General features: G+C 37.3%; 1 protein-coding gene across 1 annotated transcript in view; it reads left to right on the top strand.

Annotated features, from left to right (window-relative positions):
* The first annotated feature begins 3,269 nt into the window (after positions 1 to 3,269).
* CENPF (centromere protein F) overlaps positions 3,270 to 16,173 on the top strand; it is a 33,305-nt gene continuing 20,401 nt past the window's right edge. The window contains exons 1-7 of the mRNA XM_053974353.1: positions 3,270 to 3,468; positions 4,817 to 5,013; positions 6,325 to 6,440; positions 7,454 to 7,545; positions 9,902 to 10,169; positions 11,472 to 11,674; positions 14,435 to 14,560. Coding sequence (XP_053830328.1) covers positions 3,307 to 3,468; positions 4,817 to 5,013; positions 6,325 to 6,440; positions 7,454 to 7,545; positions 9,902 to 10,169; positions 11,472 to 11,674; positions 14,435 to 14,560 — 1,164 coding nt within the window. The 5' untranslated portion in view covers positions 3,270 to 3,306. The remainder of the gene's footprint in view (positions 3,469 to 4,816; positions 5,014 to 6,324; positions 6,441 to 7,453; positions 7,546 to 9,901; positions 10,170 to 11,471; positions 11,675 to 14,434; positions 14,561 to 16,173) is intronic.

The following is a 16,173-nucleotide window of genomic DNA, read 5'->3' as shown; positions in this document are numbered from 1 at the left end:
TCTTCTCTTTCACACCCAGCCTGGCAGTGTCTGCCTCTGGTGCCTCCACAGGGAATCTGGGAAGGTTGAACCCCATCAGACACAGAGTACCCAGCCCATTTATCACTTTCCCTGGGTGAATGGGATTGCTCCAGCTCTTTGATGTGCATATGCATTTATATATACACTTACATGAATTTGGCCTTTCCTGATGGATTCTGAGTCCAGCAAGGAAGAATATGGAGAAGAATATGGAGGAAAAGCTCTATCTGGTTTCTGCTTCTTGTCGTATCCAAGAAGGGGGAGATTTTCTCATCAGAACTTCTTTTTTTTCCCTTCTGGTTTTGCTCCATCATGTGCTCTGACATAAGCTATAGCAATACAAATTTAACATTTAGTGGCTTTTGCATTCTACTTACTGTTTTGGCCCCTTACTAGAAACAGTGAAGAATTCAGGTGAGAAAACGTAAATGGTGATGTTTGTCATTTGGCAAAAACTGAATGGAATTTCAAGGACAGAGAAAAGCTATTTCACAAGACTTGAGGTAGTCTTTGCTCAAAGTCATGGGGAACTCAAACACAGGGGATTGAGAGCCTCTTAGAAAGACCCTAAGAATTCTAGCCAGTAGCGAATAATGAAAATAATTACAAGTGTTAGATGAACTGATGGTTACTATTAACATTCTTTATAACTTGTTATTATTTTTTCAGAGTATTTGATCTCATTTTTGTATCTCATAATTCAATCTTACATTTACTAATTAATATTTTTATTCTTATAGTTACTTCTGGTAATTAATATCTTGACATTTACAAAGGTATTGTGCAGAATAAGTTGATGTGGCAAAAGAAAAAGCAAGTTTCTATACCCTTTATGAGTATTTTATCTTTCATGATAATTAGTTAATTCCTGCAATAGTTACATAAAGGTTGTCAAATATGAAAAAATTAACTTGTAAATCATTAACCCAGTACAAACCTGACCATTCTTAGAAATCAGCTTCAGAAGAATGTTTTCTCACATTTAAGTTGACAACAGCGGTCAGGTTCCCTTCCTTTAGCCTCAGTTATCCAGATATTAATCAGACTGAATCTTAAAAGCTCTACACACACCAGCTGATTTTTCATTTTTCATGCCTTATAAGAACAGTGGAGCCTGTCTCTAATAATTCGTCCCTTTCTGAAAAATATGCCACCAGTCATGGAAGTTGAAACTGTTTCACTGAAGTTTTCCCTGAAGGATTAATCATGATGAACTGCTTTAAATGCTAGAGCTCCACGTCCATCAGTAGTCCCACTGTAATATCATCTGTAAAAAATGAAAACTCTTCAACTTCTACAATTGATTAAGTAGCATTTGCTACTGTCCAATGGGAAACACTGAAAGTAGCATAAAATGAGTATTTTATTCTTACAGAACATTTGTCCACCACACAGAGGATCCCCTTCAGTTCAGACTGGTTCTCAGCTTTCATTAATTATTTCAGAGTACTGTGTGAGGGTTTTCCACTCTTCTGAAACAGTTCCTGCTGCACTGCTGTTCTGTGCTGTTCCCCCAGGAACACCTGCATAAAGTTCACCATGGAAAATTCTAGCCTGTCTGGTTGTTTTGGGTTTTTTTTTTTTTTTTTAATCGTTATTTGTGAAGAGGTATTTATGATGGATCAGTTCCATCACTGTAATAGCTTGTTTTATTCAGGAGATAGTTTGGAGATTTTTTAACAATATGCTGGTGAGTTTATTGTGCTGTGTTTATTTATAATCAGAGCTCTCACCAGCTGACTGGTGAGCTGTTTAATTTCTCACGCAAGATTTGTTTAACTCAATTTCCTAAATATGATTAAAAGAACCATGCTTAAGTAAATATTCTCAGAATGATTACGAGAAGCAGAATAGGTAAAATGGCAATCAGATCATAGAGTCACAAGTCATGGATTCTGATGGAAAGGAACATTGAACTTCAAATCTGAAACTCCCCTCTGACAGGCCATTGGGCGTAGGGAGGGGAATACCAGAGGGTTTGAAAAACCAGTCACGGGTACCCAGGGAAGTTTACAGGAACTTTAGAATCCTTTGGCCTTCAGTGTTGCTATTGTCCATTCTGTGCTCTATGTTAGACCATAGTTACAAACTATTTGGGGCTTTTTGATTAAGTGTGTATTTCTGGGTAGAAAATGTGTAACATTGGGCTAAATTGTCTCCCTTCGCCTCAAAAACAAACAAACAAACAAACAACTAAAGAAAAAAGGAACCCCAAGCCCCGGGAGCAGAATTGAATACGAAAGCACTTCGGGTTCCCTCCTTTCCAAGTGAACGGGAGAAGACCGGGACAGCGTATTGTCTTTCCTTTTCTCAAAATTCAGGCTTTCTTTGGAGCCGGGAAAGTGGTTTTGGATAAAGATGAGACACGGCCGTTACACCCCACAACTGCCGCTTCCTTGCCGCTCCCTTTGCCCACCCTCATTCTCTTCCCGCCCCGCCCAACTGCGGGCACCGCCCCGCCTAGCTGAGGGCAACGGCCTCGGGGCCGCCGTGCGCCTGCGCCGCCGTCTCCAATGGAGTTTGAACGCTTCCGAACCAGCCACTCAGGAGGGCAGGCGGCGCCGCGCTGCGCTCCCATTGGCCGCGGGGCCGCGGCCGCGTGGCGAGCGGCGTGGTGAGCGGGCCAATCAGCGCGCAGGGCCGCGGCATGGCGGGGGCGGGCGCAAACGGCCGCGGGGCGGCGGCGCCGGCTTTGAGTCGCGGCGGGAGCGCGGCCGGCCGTGAGGGCTGCGGGCACCCGGCTGCGTCGGCACCGGGCTCCAGTCGCTGTCGCTGGGCTCCGGTCGGCGCTTAACAGTGAGTGAGCGGTCGGGCGCGGGACTGACGGTGGCAGGCAGCCGCCCTGTTCTGTGAGGGCTCTCTCCGCCTGTCGTTGGTCACTAGTTTTAGTTTCTCTGAGATGCCCCGAGCTCAGCCACGTTCTTTGAAAAGTAAATAAAGAAGCGTTGCTGAGGTCTACGGAGCTATGTGTTTTGGCAAGGAGATGGCACCTGAGGTAGAGCTGTCAAATGCAGGTCTAAGAGTAGAAACCCTGTTGCTGCCGGGAGATTCATTACAGCGAGGTTTTGCTCTTAACTGCATATAAGCGTGTCAAAATATGACCTAATGCTTTAAGGTGCTGCTTGGTATTTAGGTCAGGAAGCCTGTATTCTAATCGCTGCTAAGCTTAAAATATGCAATTTCTTTAAAAGGGACGCTTACTTCAGCTCTTGGAAGCTCTCATTGTTGTCTTTGTGTTTCAGGCATAATACTATCCATTTTATGTGAAATAAGAATCTGGACAATATGAGCTGGGCTGTGGAGGAATGGAAAGAGGGCCTCTCCCCCAGAATCCTGCAGAAGATCCATGAGCTGGAAAGTCAAGTGGATAAGCTTAAAAAGGAGCGTCAGCAAAGGCAATACCAGCTAGAGACTTTGGAGGCAGCTTTGCAGAAACAGAAGCAGAAGGTAACCCAAAATGCAGTTCTTCATGCCAAACACTGTTATAGCAGTTTATTTTCTGGTAGTTATTGTTAGGGAATGGGTTAATGTTTTGACTCTTCTCCCTGACTGAAAGGAAAGGTAGCACTGAATTATAAACTGTTTATCTTCATCTTTCTTAATATTCATTATGTTCTTCCCTCTGTTTAATTCTTTTTGGTTGGAAATATGATTCCTGCTTCCTATCTACTTGTCCATTTCTAGTTATTTGTGTGCACTTTGAGGTTTTTCTACAGCTCTTTATGATTAGAAAAATAAACATTTTATTGTTCTATTCATTAAAATCCATGATAACGACTGGGCCTATTTTATATGCCAGAGCTGCACAGTTGGCAGCCTCTTCCTATTTCACCTTGCCTACAGATATCTATAATCTTAGTTTATGTTATTCCTTAGTTTTTTTTTCTTTGTAGAGACTGGGGGTTTAGGATTTGGTATTCCTTTTTGGTTTTAGGGGTAATTTTGCACCTCATCTGACTCTACCCTGTCAGCCCTGTAACCAGGGGACTAAAGACCTGATTGGTCAGGGTCCTGCCATGCTTCAGGTCAGCAGTGACCCATTTGGTTCCATTTTGTTTTCTGTTCTTTGACTACAGCTCAGAGACAATTTACAAAGGTTGCTTGTTATTCTCTTTAGATTGTACCAGTCTTCTAGAAAACCTTAAGCCTAGCAGTTTTCTTTGAGTTTCTTCCTGTGAGTTTCCAGAAAATTGTTTCAACCATTCCAATGAACTGCTGTGGTCCCTAAACAAAATGAAGAGGTACTTTAAAACTCTTAGAAGTAGCAGGTAATGCAATTGTCAGTCAAAAGAACAGCACTGTGCCAAAGATGATGCCCCTTGGATGTTACTCCAGGGAGGAGAAGGACATCTTTTCTGCCAGACTCTATCTTCAAAGCTGTGACATTTGATAATTACTGTGCACACTTTGTGGAGTGAGCCAAGGCCTTCTGGCTGCTAAAGATAGGCTGGAAAGGGAAGCGAGATGATCAGTGAAGAATGTGGCTTAATGATGATTATTAGTATTTAGGGATTGATGATTTTTTTGAGTTCATGTCTCGTCAATAAATAGAAACTGTTAACGTCACTGAGTTGAATTTTGGCAAATGTGAGTTTTGTTCACACCTAAGAATATTTAAACAATGTGTACATCTGAGGTTTTTAGAGCTGTCAGGATTTTGAAGTGTTAGGAAGAAAATAACAGCATTGTGCTGAACCCACCGCAAACATCTGAACTTCGTGTTACTAAAATAATAAATGCACCGAAGTATAGAGAGGAGTTGATAATTTCAAAAATATCTCTGTGTTCCAACTAGGTCGAAAGTGAAAAAAATGAATCTGCAATACTAAAAAGAGAAAACCAGAGCTTGATGGAATTGTGTGATAATCTTGAGAAAGCAAAGCAGAAAATTTCACATGATCTTCAAGTAAAAGAATCTCAGGTCAACATTCAGTCAGGTCAGCTGAATTCATGCAAGAAGGATATTGAAAGGCTAGAACAAGAACTGAAAAGGTGAGGACTTGCTGTATGTCTCTAATATATTTACAATGGTTATTTCATAATTTTTTCCTCATGCCTCATAGATGTCCTAATAGAAGCAAATAAAGAGGAAGCTGTGTTGCTCTTTCAATTTTTTTTTTTCTTTTTTTCTCTTTGATTTTTGTGAAAACTGAAGAGAGTTGAGGTATTTGACTGCTATGATAAATAATGCAGCATAATTCATGGCATGTAGAAACACCAACTTTGTGTAAGGAGTTGCTGAGATCCACCAGTGAAGAATCTAGTGAGATTCATCAGGGTTGATAGAACCTCACTAATGTTCTCTGTATCTGCTGTCAAATGTTGGGACAAAGAAGTTGTGAGCTGAGGATATGTGTTCCATTTATCTATTCCCAAAATTAAGTTGGTTTGCTGAGTTCCCCCTTCCCATTATATTAATTTATGTAACTGTTCATTACAAAATATCAGTTACTGCATGTACCTCATTCTTGGCCATTGTGATTTTTGTATTTGTCTGCCTTTTGTTTGGTATGTGATCATTTGCCACTTCATCCCAACTGATGATCCTCTGGAAGAGGAGTTCTTGGCATTGAGCTGTAAAAGAGAGGGAAAATAAAAAAGGCAAAAGTGAAGTCACTGATGCAGTGGGCTACAGCCTGAGACTATCATCTTATCAACCTGTGCTCATTGAGCTGGACAAAAGTTACTGTGCGGCCTCTGAACTAGTTATATGGTTTCATTGGATGCCCCGGTATCTTCAACCTCACAAAAGTCCCTCAAATGGGTTGTCTGCTGTGGTGTTTTGGGTGGTGATGTAAATGGAACACATGAGAGATTCACTGTTGAGTGGAGATTATTCCCTTGCATTTTCATGAAAACTGTGCATACAGTTTTCTGAAAGTGTGCAGTATCAGAACATAACAACTGAAAGTTGTGTTTCCTGCCATAAAGATGCTCACTGAAGAGTAAGAGTTTGATATTCTCAGTGCTTACAGTCATTTGGTTATGTTTAGCTGAACTACAGCTTCATACAGTAAGACCTCAAGGAGTTCTAACAGATTTTCTTCTACTTGGGGTTTTGATTTTGTTTTTTAGCTCTGACTCCTGTGTAATTGATTAACTATGTTGAAACTCTAAATAAAATGTCATTTATATTTTTGTGTTACACCCCCTAAAATTTTTCAGTGGATATGTCTTGACTTGATCTTTAAACTAAGTCCTTAGAATAATGTAATTTGTTAGTGTATGTTAGGCTGTTAAAAATAGCTAATTAGCTTTTTAGTTTCCATTATTAATTTATGCTGCTGCTTCTTTCCTAAACAGATGCAAATGTGAGCTTGAGAGAAGCCAGCAAACATTGACTGCAGGAGATGTATCACTCAGTGCCACTCCACAGAGAAGTTTTACTGCTCCTTTAACACCTGTTCAAAGTAATAATGGTAAATAAGCCTTTTCTTCATCCAGCACAGACAGTTGACTGTCAGTTTTCTTGGAAGGTTGAGTATTTTAAACATTACACTTGTACTGAGTTGCCTAGCCCCTCTTATATAAGTTATTATGAAAGTATCTAATTTGTAGCACCCTAGGTTTCTATTTTAAAAGTTATTAGTGCAGATTGAGCACATCACAAATATTACATCTTTTCAATGCTACATTGCTGAACATGGAATAGTGATAAAATGTCCTTCAGTAGACTGCAGCAATCTTTTGAATCTCTGTTCCTGGTGTCAGCTCCTCTCTTCATGTTGTGGGGAGCAAATTTCTCCCTGTACCACAGGTACTTTAAACTAAAATGCAGTCAACAGTTAAATGTGTTATTTATTTGGAAAGTTATTTTTTGCACAGACTGTTAGTGTGCATGATAATCTACACAATTAATGCTCTGTATCCATTTCAAAGCATCACTTCTATCTTCAAATTAGTGACATCAAAAATATTTAAAATATTTGAATGAACTAGAAAAATGACAGGAAGCTTCCTTAAGTAGAGAATTCTGTGGCTGGACACCCTTATACTCTTTATGCTGAAAAGCTTTGTGTTCAATATGATATGTGTTATTTACCTCTTTCAGTGCTATGAACAAATGTTCTGTGAATTTGGCATCTCAGTCTTACTCCAGTGGAAATCTGACATAATCTCTTACTCTTGTTCCTTTCACTTTATACATATCTGAAAAGGGGTGCAGTTAGTGACAATGTCAAGCATTCTGCTAAGCATGGCACTCCTGAAAGAGGGATAAGATTAAATTTATTTACCTAACTTTATTTAAAATTATATTCTTGGGGAGATATTTTCCTTTGAAAGCTGGAGTCTTAAATTCATTAAAATAATTGAATCCTAGAATATTTCACGTTGGAAGGGACCCATAGGGGTGGGAAAACGTGGCTGGACTGGGTGAAAAACTGGTTGGACTAAGGCAGATTATGAAGAACTATTCATCATGACTTTGTAGATGCTAAGTTTGAAGAACTAGAAGAAAAATACAAGAAAAAAGTACAAGAAAATAAAGAGCTGGAATTACAACTGAGAACCATCCAGTTTAAGGTAAGTATTTCTTAGGAATGGTTTGTGTGTTATCTTAGAAAGTAACCACTAAGTGAAGTTGGAAAATGAAATGGAAAACTAGTGAAAAATATTATACAGCACATAAAATATAATTTCAAAAGAAAGAGAGAATTAATCTGTGTGTACTGCCATTCAGAAGTAATCTTGGAGAATTCAGAAAAGCCATCCTCTTTGAATAGCGAAGGAAAGGAGGACATTAAAAATGAGAACACATCCTTCAGAAACTGGAAGTCTCCTGCAAGCAAGGACAAGATAAAACGGTGTCAGTTATGCCAAGTTAAATATTATATAATAATAAAATGGCCTTGAAAAATGTTGTAATAATTCACACCTAGAAAATAGAAACCTATAAATCTTTCAAGCATATATGAAGGAGGAACAGTATTAGCTAATCTCTGAGAACAAGATGAATAAGATTTGAAAGCCCTCAAGGAAAAAGCCATTGCAGAAAATGTGAAATAATTTTATCTTTGGTACTTACTATGTAAAGGTTTAAAACTTTTCTATATCAGAGCCTTTTTTTTTGTTGGGGTTGAATCTGTGGCACAGACTCAAATTGGAAAGTCAGAAGTAGTCTTAAATTAGATTGCTAAAATGAATAGTAATTTAAAAAATCATCAGATGCAGAGAATATTTTCCCATTAATTGATAGGGCACTGCGGTGTGGGACTGATGAATCACTGTGATGTGCAATGTTGCCTCATTCTTCTCTTGACACTGGAAAGGGACAAGGATGGTGACATTAGAAAAAAACCACCGTGCTGCTTCTTGGAAATACAGTTTAGTCAGGCCAACATTATGTCCTGGGCAAATTGTTAGAAATATGACACGATATGTTTATTGAAGTATGTGTAGGCATATGGAGAAAAGGTCAACTATTTGCTGAGAAAGTCAAATCATGCATCATATATTTTCAGACCTTTTGGGGTTTTTCTTTTGAGAACAAATCAGAAAATGTGTAAGTCAAGTGCAACTCAGTGTAGTGTTGTTGGATATGCACTGATGAAAGGGAAAAAATTTGATAAGGGGAGTTCCTGCAAATTTAAAGAAAAAGATTGAGTGCAGAGTGGCAAAAAATGGCTTGTTTTTACTGGGGAATGGTCAACAGAGGAGCCTGAAAAGGCTTGGTAAAGAGAACTGTGCTATTCAGCCATATTGATTAGTGTTGTGAAAAAGAGTTGAATAATATGGTTGACGACCACACGGTATTTTGTAACACTTGCAATAATTAAGATGGTGAGTAAAATTCAGCTTAAAAGAGAATAGTGAATTACTACATCAGAAAAACATAATTTGAAAAAGGAATACCTGATACATCTGGACTTCAGGTCTATGATTCCAGGAAGCATTTGTTTGTCATTGTGGCTAGTTCTGGATCCAAACTTTTGTCTCAGAAACTATAAATTTAAATGGCATATAGGGAAAATGATTACTGCATACATAATTAGTTTTCCTTTCCTCTTTGTCTGTTAACAAATAATTTTACAGGACTGGACACAGCATTCTGGACAATGTAATATAGATTTTTGGTCTTGACACAGTCCTAGATAACAGCATATTCTCTAGTTTGACTGAGAAGTCACACTGGGTATTACATGGTTTAGGGATTTAGTTTAAGAAAAAGTAATTCAAATGAGCTGCATTCAAAAATCCAGTTAAAAAAGCAATAGGGGCTTTGCTGTTTGAGGTTTTCGTTGTTTGGGGTTTTTTTCACTTAAGAACAAGATAAAAATCTATTTTTTTTGCTCTGTTTGATTTTTCTATGGGGAAATATTGAAAGCTTGTACCTGGCAGATTTTATTATTGCAGATTTTATTATTGCAGTTTTGGAATACTCTGTTTATAAGTTTAAATAATTAAATGTGTTTTGAATTTACCTGTGCTTCTCCAGTAGAACTAAATGTTAGTCAAATATCAGATATCGTAGTTTAGACTTCTATTATTATTTTTTTTGCAACTTAGTTGTCTTCACTTACCTGCAAAAATGTATGATTCGATTTTAAAAAATGTAGGAGTAAAATGATGGGCTCTCTTGAAAAAGACAAAAATTTATGTATGTTACTTATAAAGATACACAGATCAAAATGCTTTCTTTGATATCCTGGGTTGTATTTATAAGTATCAGCTATGCTTGGAATCTTGTGCTAAAGTTATTTAATTTACATAGCATAGACAATAATGATATGTATCAGGGTTTTGCACTGGTGGGTGCTGTGATGTTATACCTATGTGTAATGATGATGACCTATTAGCTATTAATGTTAAGTTAGTTATTTTGTTTTATGTTGGATAAGGAACTGTGTAAAGGTACATCCTTTTCTTTTTTTGGACACAGAAAATAAATCAGCCTCATCCTCAAAGCTCTTTGAGTCACAGAGAGATTGCACGGCATCAGGCTTCCTCATCCGTGTTTTCATGGCAACAGGAAAAGACACCTTCTAGAAACCCAGAAACACCGGCAAGGGGAAGTTCTGCAGCATCCTCCTTTCCTTGGGATAAAGACACAAATTCAAGTATTCTATCAGAGAAAAACGAGTTTGACAGCAGTTTTGCTGAGAACTCGAATTCCTCCCTCATGATCCAGCTGAGAGCACAGAACCAAGGTATCTGATGCATTTCTTTAAGACCTAGAGGCAGTCTCCTGTATGGTTTCATGAAAGCTTATGAGCAGATAGAAGCAGGCTATTGAAATTAGTGCTTTAGCAAGGAAAAGAGAAAGATACTTGCTGTTGCCTTTGCCAGCTGGCCCTGTTGGCTACTGGTGTATTTTCAGTGATCAGCCATACACAGAGATTGCCCACAAGCTGTGGTATATTTTGCATAAGGGGTATGAGAATTAGAAGGGAACAGTTTGTATTTTTGGGCTGAGTAGGGGACGTCATTGAAAAGGAAAAATGCCTTTTTCCATTAATCCATTGCTCCTGGAACAATCTTCTTAAAACAGTTAAAAAAACTCTTTAGGATTTCATTGTATCTCACTGTTAAATTAAATCATATTGTTTCCTTATTTTTCTATATTATTGATACTTTTTGACTGAGCAATTATGTCTTAAAAATTTGATGATTGAACATGCTTAGTGCATAACTGAGTTGGTACATGATGGATGCTACTGGCAGCACAAAATGAAGTATGCTGCAAGAAGTGCAATCAAAACCCAATATATGGTCTTGTATTACACATACTGACATGAAGAAATAATCATTCCTGATACCTGATAGTTGTAAGAAAGGAAATAGCTGGGATTTTTTGGATTTGTTGAGCATTCACTTGAGCCTGCTATTTGTACTCTTTGGACAGCTTTTCTACTGTTTTACAAGTCCCCGAACTCTCCAAACTCTTCATTCTAATACCTCACATACAGCTTCAATTTTGGTGGCTTTTCAACTTGGAAGCCATACAAATTCAGAATCAGGAAGACAGGACGTCTTTTAACAAAAAACACACAAAACCAGATAATATTAATTCTCGATAATGCTTCCTGTAGCTGACAGTTGAGCTAAGGAAATGCTTGTAGTTGGATAGACTTATAAAAAATGTAATAGTTATTTCAAGTGACATGTTTCTGCATGTTTAAAAACAGTAACAAAACAAAAAAAGCCAGCAGGAGGAACAAATTGTTTTTGCCTTTGCAGCACTTGTTCCTGAGCTCTTGTGTTTGTGTTCTTTCTCATGAAGTAGGAATTATTGATTTACAGTCAACTGTCTTTCAGTCTTGATAGTTTCTGTTATTGATGTCATAGTAGAACACAGTTAAAACTTGTTTTAACTTGCTGAAAAGTTTACAGGGTGTCTGCCTGTGCCAGGAAACTGGGGAGTTTTCAAACATTTTAAATAGTAAGTGTGTAGGACGAGGTACCTTCCAAAGCAAAAAGTATCCTTAATCTTTACTTTTTTTTAAATTCAGAACTAAATTCCATTATTAAAGACCTAGAACAGCAATTGCAAGCTCAAGAAAAGCTGAAGAGGTCCCATATGAATAAACATCAAGAGACTGAACTGGAGCTGGACAAATTGAAGTTGGAATTAACTGAGAAGGATAAAACTCTGAACAAAACCAGAGATAAACTGACTCAAACGAGTACACAACTTGATCAAGCTACCACGCAGGTAAAATGTTGTCACACATCTTCTGACTGTCCTTACAATTCACTTTCAGTTTTCCTATGTGTCTGTTTTCAGCCATTCGGTAAGAACCAAGGTTCTCAGACAAAGTTTCTCGAGAGTTTACTAAGGATCAAGTTTTGAGAAGTATATGCTAGTTTGATATGTACTATATGTAAAAGCATTAATACATGTAAGCAGTTGCCCATTTTCTGGAAGGTTCTTACACCACCTGAAGAAATAATTTTCATACTCGGGTAAGATTGACACAGATTCTGAAAAATATTTACTGATCAAGTTGCATAGAGCAACAATGACATCTGGTGGCAAGTTCTGACCTGAAAAAGACTCTTGCATCTTTGGCTGAAAATCAGAATTTGTTGCTTATACTACAGGATGTTGTGGGGGCATAGTCCTTGTATTGTAAATTGCTTGTTTTAAATAATGTCTAGGTAAAAATGCAATGCAAGATTAAGAATATATGCAGTTTCTAAATGGAATTTCACAGCCTAATCCTGGGGAGTTTGAATTCACACTAAAAATCAATAGAATAGTACACTGCTTAGTCAAGAATTTACAGAGCGTATGTAAGTAAATACACATAAAAATCTGAAATGGTTCAGATATTTGCTTGTAATCATATGCAAAAGGAAAATGCCAGTACTTAAAGTAATTTAAGCTGCAGAAGGTAACAAGTAAGTCTTTTCCTTGATAAATCAAGTTGCATTACCTTCCTAAAGTCCCTTTTCACAACAAATTAACAAATTTGAAATTACTGCACAGATGTAATAATTCCTTGAATCTTATTTTTATCTATTTTAATTTTTTTTTCTCTACTAGTGGTTCATCTACAGCATAGGGAAAAAGATGTTTCTGTGTGTGTCTTCTCTGGGTAGAATAATTATCCATGTTTGTCAGTGAGTTTCTGCAAGCTACTTAAGTATATTGGTGAGCTAATATTTCCCAGAACTCCTGAATTGGCCCTTAAAAAAATAAACCTTTGCATGTAAACCTTGATCACTCTGCCTTCTCAGAGATGCAGCAACATTTGCTAGTTGATAATTCTGTGAGGAACTAGTTTAGGGGAAGTCTTGGCTGGATAAGGGAAAAGCAAACGCCTGACATAGTCCCTTGACTTCATAAAGGCACTGTCATGGTGAGTTTGTGGGAAGACCTAGCTGACCCAGTCTGACAGCTCAATTTTTCTGAAAAGGGCTTAATTTTAATTTATTTGATTCCAAAAATGACTTGATTCAACTTCCTAAAAGATAAGGGTATTATGTATTTAATTTTCCCTTGTTAATTTTCTGTGGGTTTAAGAGAGTGGAATTCTTTTACTAAGGAATCAAAGGGGATTAAAAGCAGCCCAAGGGAAGGGGCAAGGTTGTGCATCTAGTAACATGCCTGGGAAAGGACAAGGAGAAATGGGACTTGCCACCATTGGAATTGATGTGCAGCCCATCCTTAAGGTGCAGTGCATCTTGCCCCAGAAGGTTCCTTTGGTCCTGCCTTGTGAAGGTGACTCCTTTCTGTTCTGCTGCTTCTTTCTTGCACTGGAATTGGATCTCTGCCTGCCCACCCTGGACTTCGAAAGTAGAACTGCTTTGAGATTTTAGATTTTAGTTCGTGCCTTGTAGCCTGGATTTAATCCTGGCAATCCCCCATGTACACTTCTCTGTCACTGGTACCATTCCCAGACCTCAAGCCCAGCACCTCTGTGTTATCAAGTATTTTCATTCCTTGTGGGATTTGCAGCCTTTCTGCAATCACCTTTCCATGTGATCTTACAGGAATTCACAATCCCTGCAGTCTCTGCCTAATACCTGACATCCCAATGCAACTACCTGCTTCTTATTTTCTTATTTCAACCGTTTCATTAACTCAATAAACAGCTCTTGTTGCTGAGGAAAGAGAGTCCCAGTCACCCTTTGCCATTTTTTCTTACTCTCTGGGGAAAAAAGGTACATATTTTGCTTTAACTGATTTGGTTTGGAATAAAATTTGCATTTTTTTTGTTCAGAAAGTTAGGTGAATAATGCTTCACTCTCTTGGGTGACATAATATTAACATAACTGAATTAAATTACAAGTTAATGTGGAGGTGAACCTAGACAAAGCTTTTTTTTAAAGTTTAAATTGTAAAAAATGCTGTTATTTTTACTAAGATAGTTACTTCTTTTTTTTCTGTCCAAATCAGCTTGCTGAATCATTTTGAAATTTGGTGGAATATCCATTTATTTTCAGTCTAAAAATGTAATTGCTTTGCAGTTAACAGTCATTCTTTAGTTGGTAGCAACCTGAGGTACTGAAAATACAATCTATTCTTAGTGCCAGATGTGGCATCTTTCTGCAGACTGTCAAAAACATTGATTTTCTTATTCTATTATCTAAATATGATATGTGTCTTGTATGTTTTCTTATTGTGCTATCTAAATATATGTAAAGATGTTATCTTATATATCATCTAAAGATGTTTTATTATTGTGTGTGTATACACATTCACATTTTTGACATATATATTAAAGTATATCTACTCTTTCTATACCTACACACACATTTTCTCACTAACATAAGGAAGAATGAATGAGTTTTGTACTTTGGATTGCTAAGATTTTCTATGGTACCAGCTAAAGTTACTGTGCTCATATGAATGCTAGAATAATTGTAGTAGCTGACAGCAGTGTTCTTTTTATGTGAGGGCTTATATATTTAAATGAAACATCACTTGCACCTTTAACACTTGTGATTGATAACTAAATTATTATAGGTCCAAACGTTGGAGCAAAAGGTGAAGCGATTGTCAGAAGAACTGAATTGCCAAAGACAAAATGCTGAGAGCGCTCGTCGGTCTTTAGAACAGAAAATAAAGGCGAAGGAAAAGGAATACCAACAGGTAAGGCAAGGAGAACTTTTTAACTTTGACTTCCTGAGGAGATGAAATCACTTGGCTTATGTTGTATATCTGTTTTTCTGTTAGTTGCAATCACATTTGATGAAGAGGTAAAAGTTGCAAAGGTGATTGAAAAAATGGAAAACAAATATCGCGATAGTGGGGATAGGCTGTTGGAGAGGTGCAGGATTATGTTGGTATTCACTGGAAGATACAGAACATGTTTGAGAGATGGAATGACATGCACATCCATGAGAAACTAGGCTCCATTTTTTCATAAAGTTATGTATATGTGAGCTCAAACTTAGTAACCAACTCAATTATTTCTGTGGACTTTGAGTTAATTTTGCATGCATTTCACACAGAAGAAAATAATTTCTTTAGGACTATATCTCTCTTCTAATTTTGGTCCATGCTCAGAAGGTGTTAATATAGTCAATTAAATTGTCTTTCATTTCCTTCATGCTAGCTCTTGCAGAGAGAAGTAGTATAGTACTATGCCAGGAATTTTTCTGTAATGAAGTTATATTTAGTATTACCAGAATTAATACTGATTTGGATTAGGGCTAAACTCTTTATATTTTTCTTTTTAAGCTTAATAAAGTGTTAGGAAATACAAGACACAGATTCAGAAGTGATAGTGCTATTTTAGATGGGCATTTTAAGTTTGTTTTAGAGATTGAATATAAGGACATTGCCCTGAGGAAGACTGCTTGTTGTGTCAAATGGTTAACCTGAAACTTTTTCCCTAAGGTATGTCCAGAAAGATAAAATAATTGTCAGAGGAGTTTTGGTGGCGTAGCCAATAAACAGTGCTGCTACCAGCACTGTTGTGTGAAAAAGTGATTTTACAAAGTCTGTTAGTCTTGATGCTACATCAGGATCTCACATTGATGCTGAACTTCATCTAGAAGTGGTAAATTGGAACAACTGATCTTTGCATTTGAATAGTTGTAGTATCATTGTATTGATCAAAAGATGGGTTGAAGGCCTATGAACCTTGTGTCCTGATCTTTCCTTTTTTTTAGTTAGCTAAATAATGCCCTTCATAAGATTAATATGTTAGCCCACACACTGCCATTCTAAATTGTTCAGCAAGGCCATTAATTGAGAAGAACTCTTTTTTTTCTGCAATGGTTAGGATCTATGCGCTGTTGCAGGTTCTTAAAATGTTTGTTTAACGTTCATTTATTTATAATATTAGTCTGTTAAGTCCTATTTAAAGGCTCTGTGTTATATCTTCTTGCAACAAAATTTGTGCAATAGTGTAGAGAAAAACCAAACTTATAGTACGGTAAGTATTAGCAGAGATGAACTTGTAAGAATTACATTACAGTGCAAGTAGACATGAAATTTACTTTTAGTATGAAAAATTTTAACACTATTGCTTTCATTACCTTAGGATTCAATTTTTTTCCCTTTCTGTAATTAAGTTCTTAAGCAGATGACATAAATTAGGTTAATGTCATTCTTGCCTATGTGGCATATGCCTTATGAATTAAAGCTGAGTTTAAACTGTTTGCTGTGTAAGACAAGTGTCCCTGAGCAGGCAGTACCTGCTGAAAAAAATCAGTTGTTATTTCTGCAGTAACCAAAATAGAGACTTGTTGTGGTCA

Source organism: Vidua macroura, chromosome 3, assembly GCF_024509145.1.
Source record: "Vidua macroura isolate BioBank_ID:100142 chromosome 3, ASM2450914v1, whole genome shotgun sequence".
NCBI lineage: Eukaryota > Metazoa > Chordata > Aves > Passeriformes > Viduidae > Vidua > Vidua macroura.
Note: the sequence above shows the minus strand (reverse complement) of the source record. Positions and strands in the feature narration are given on the sequence as shown.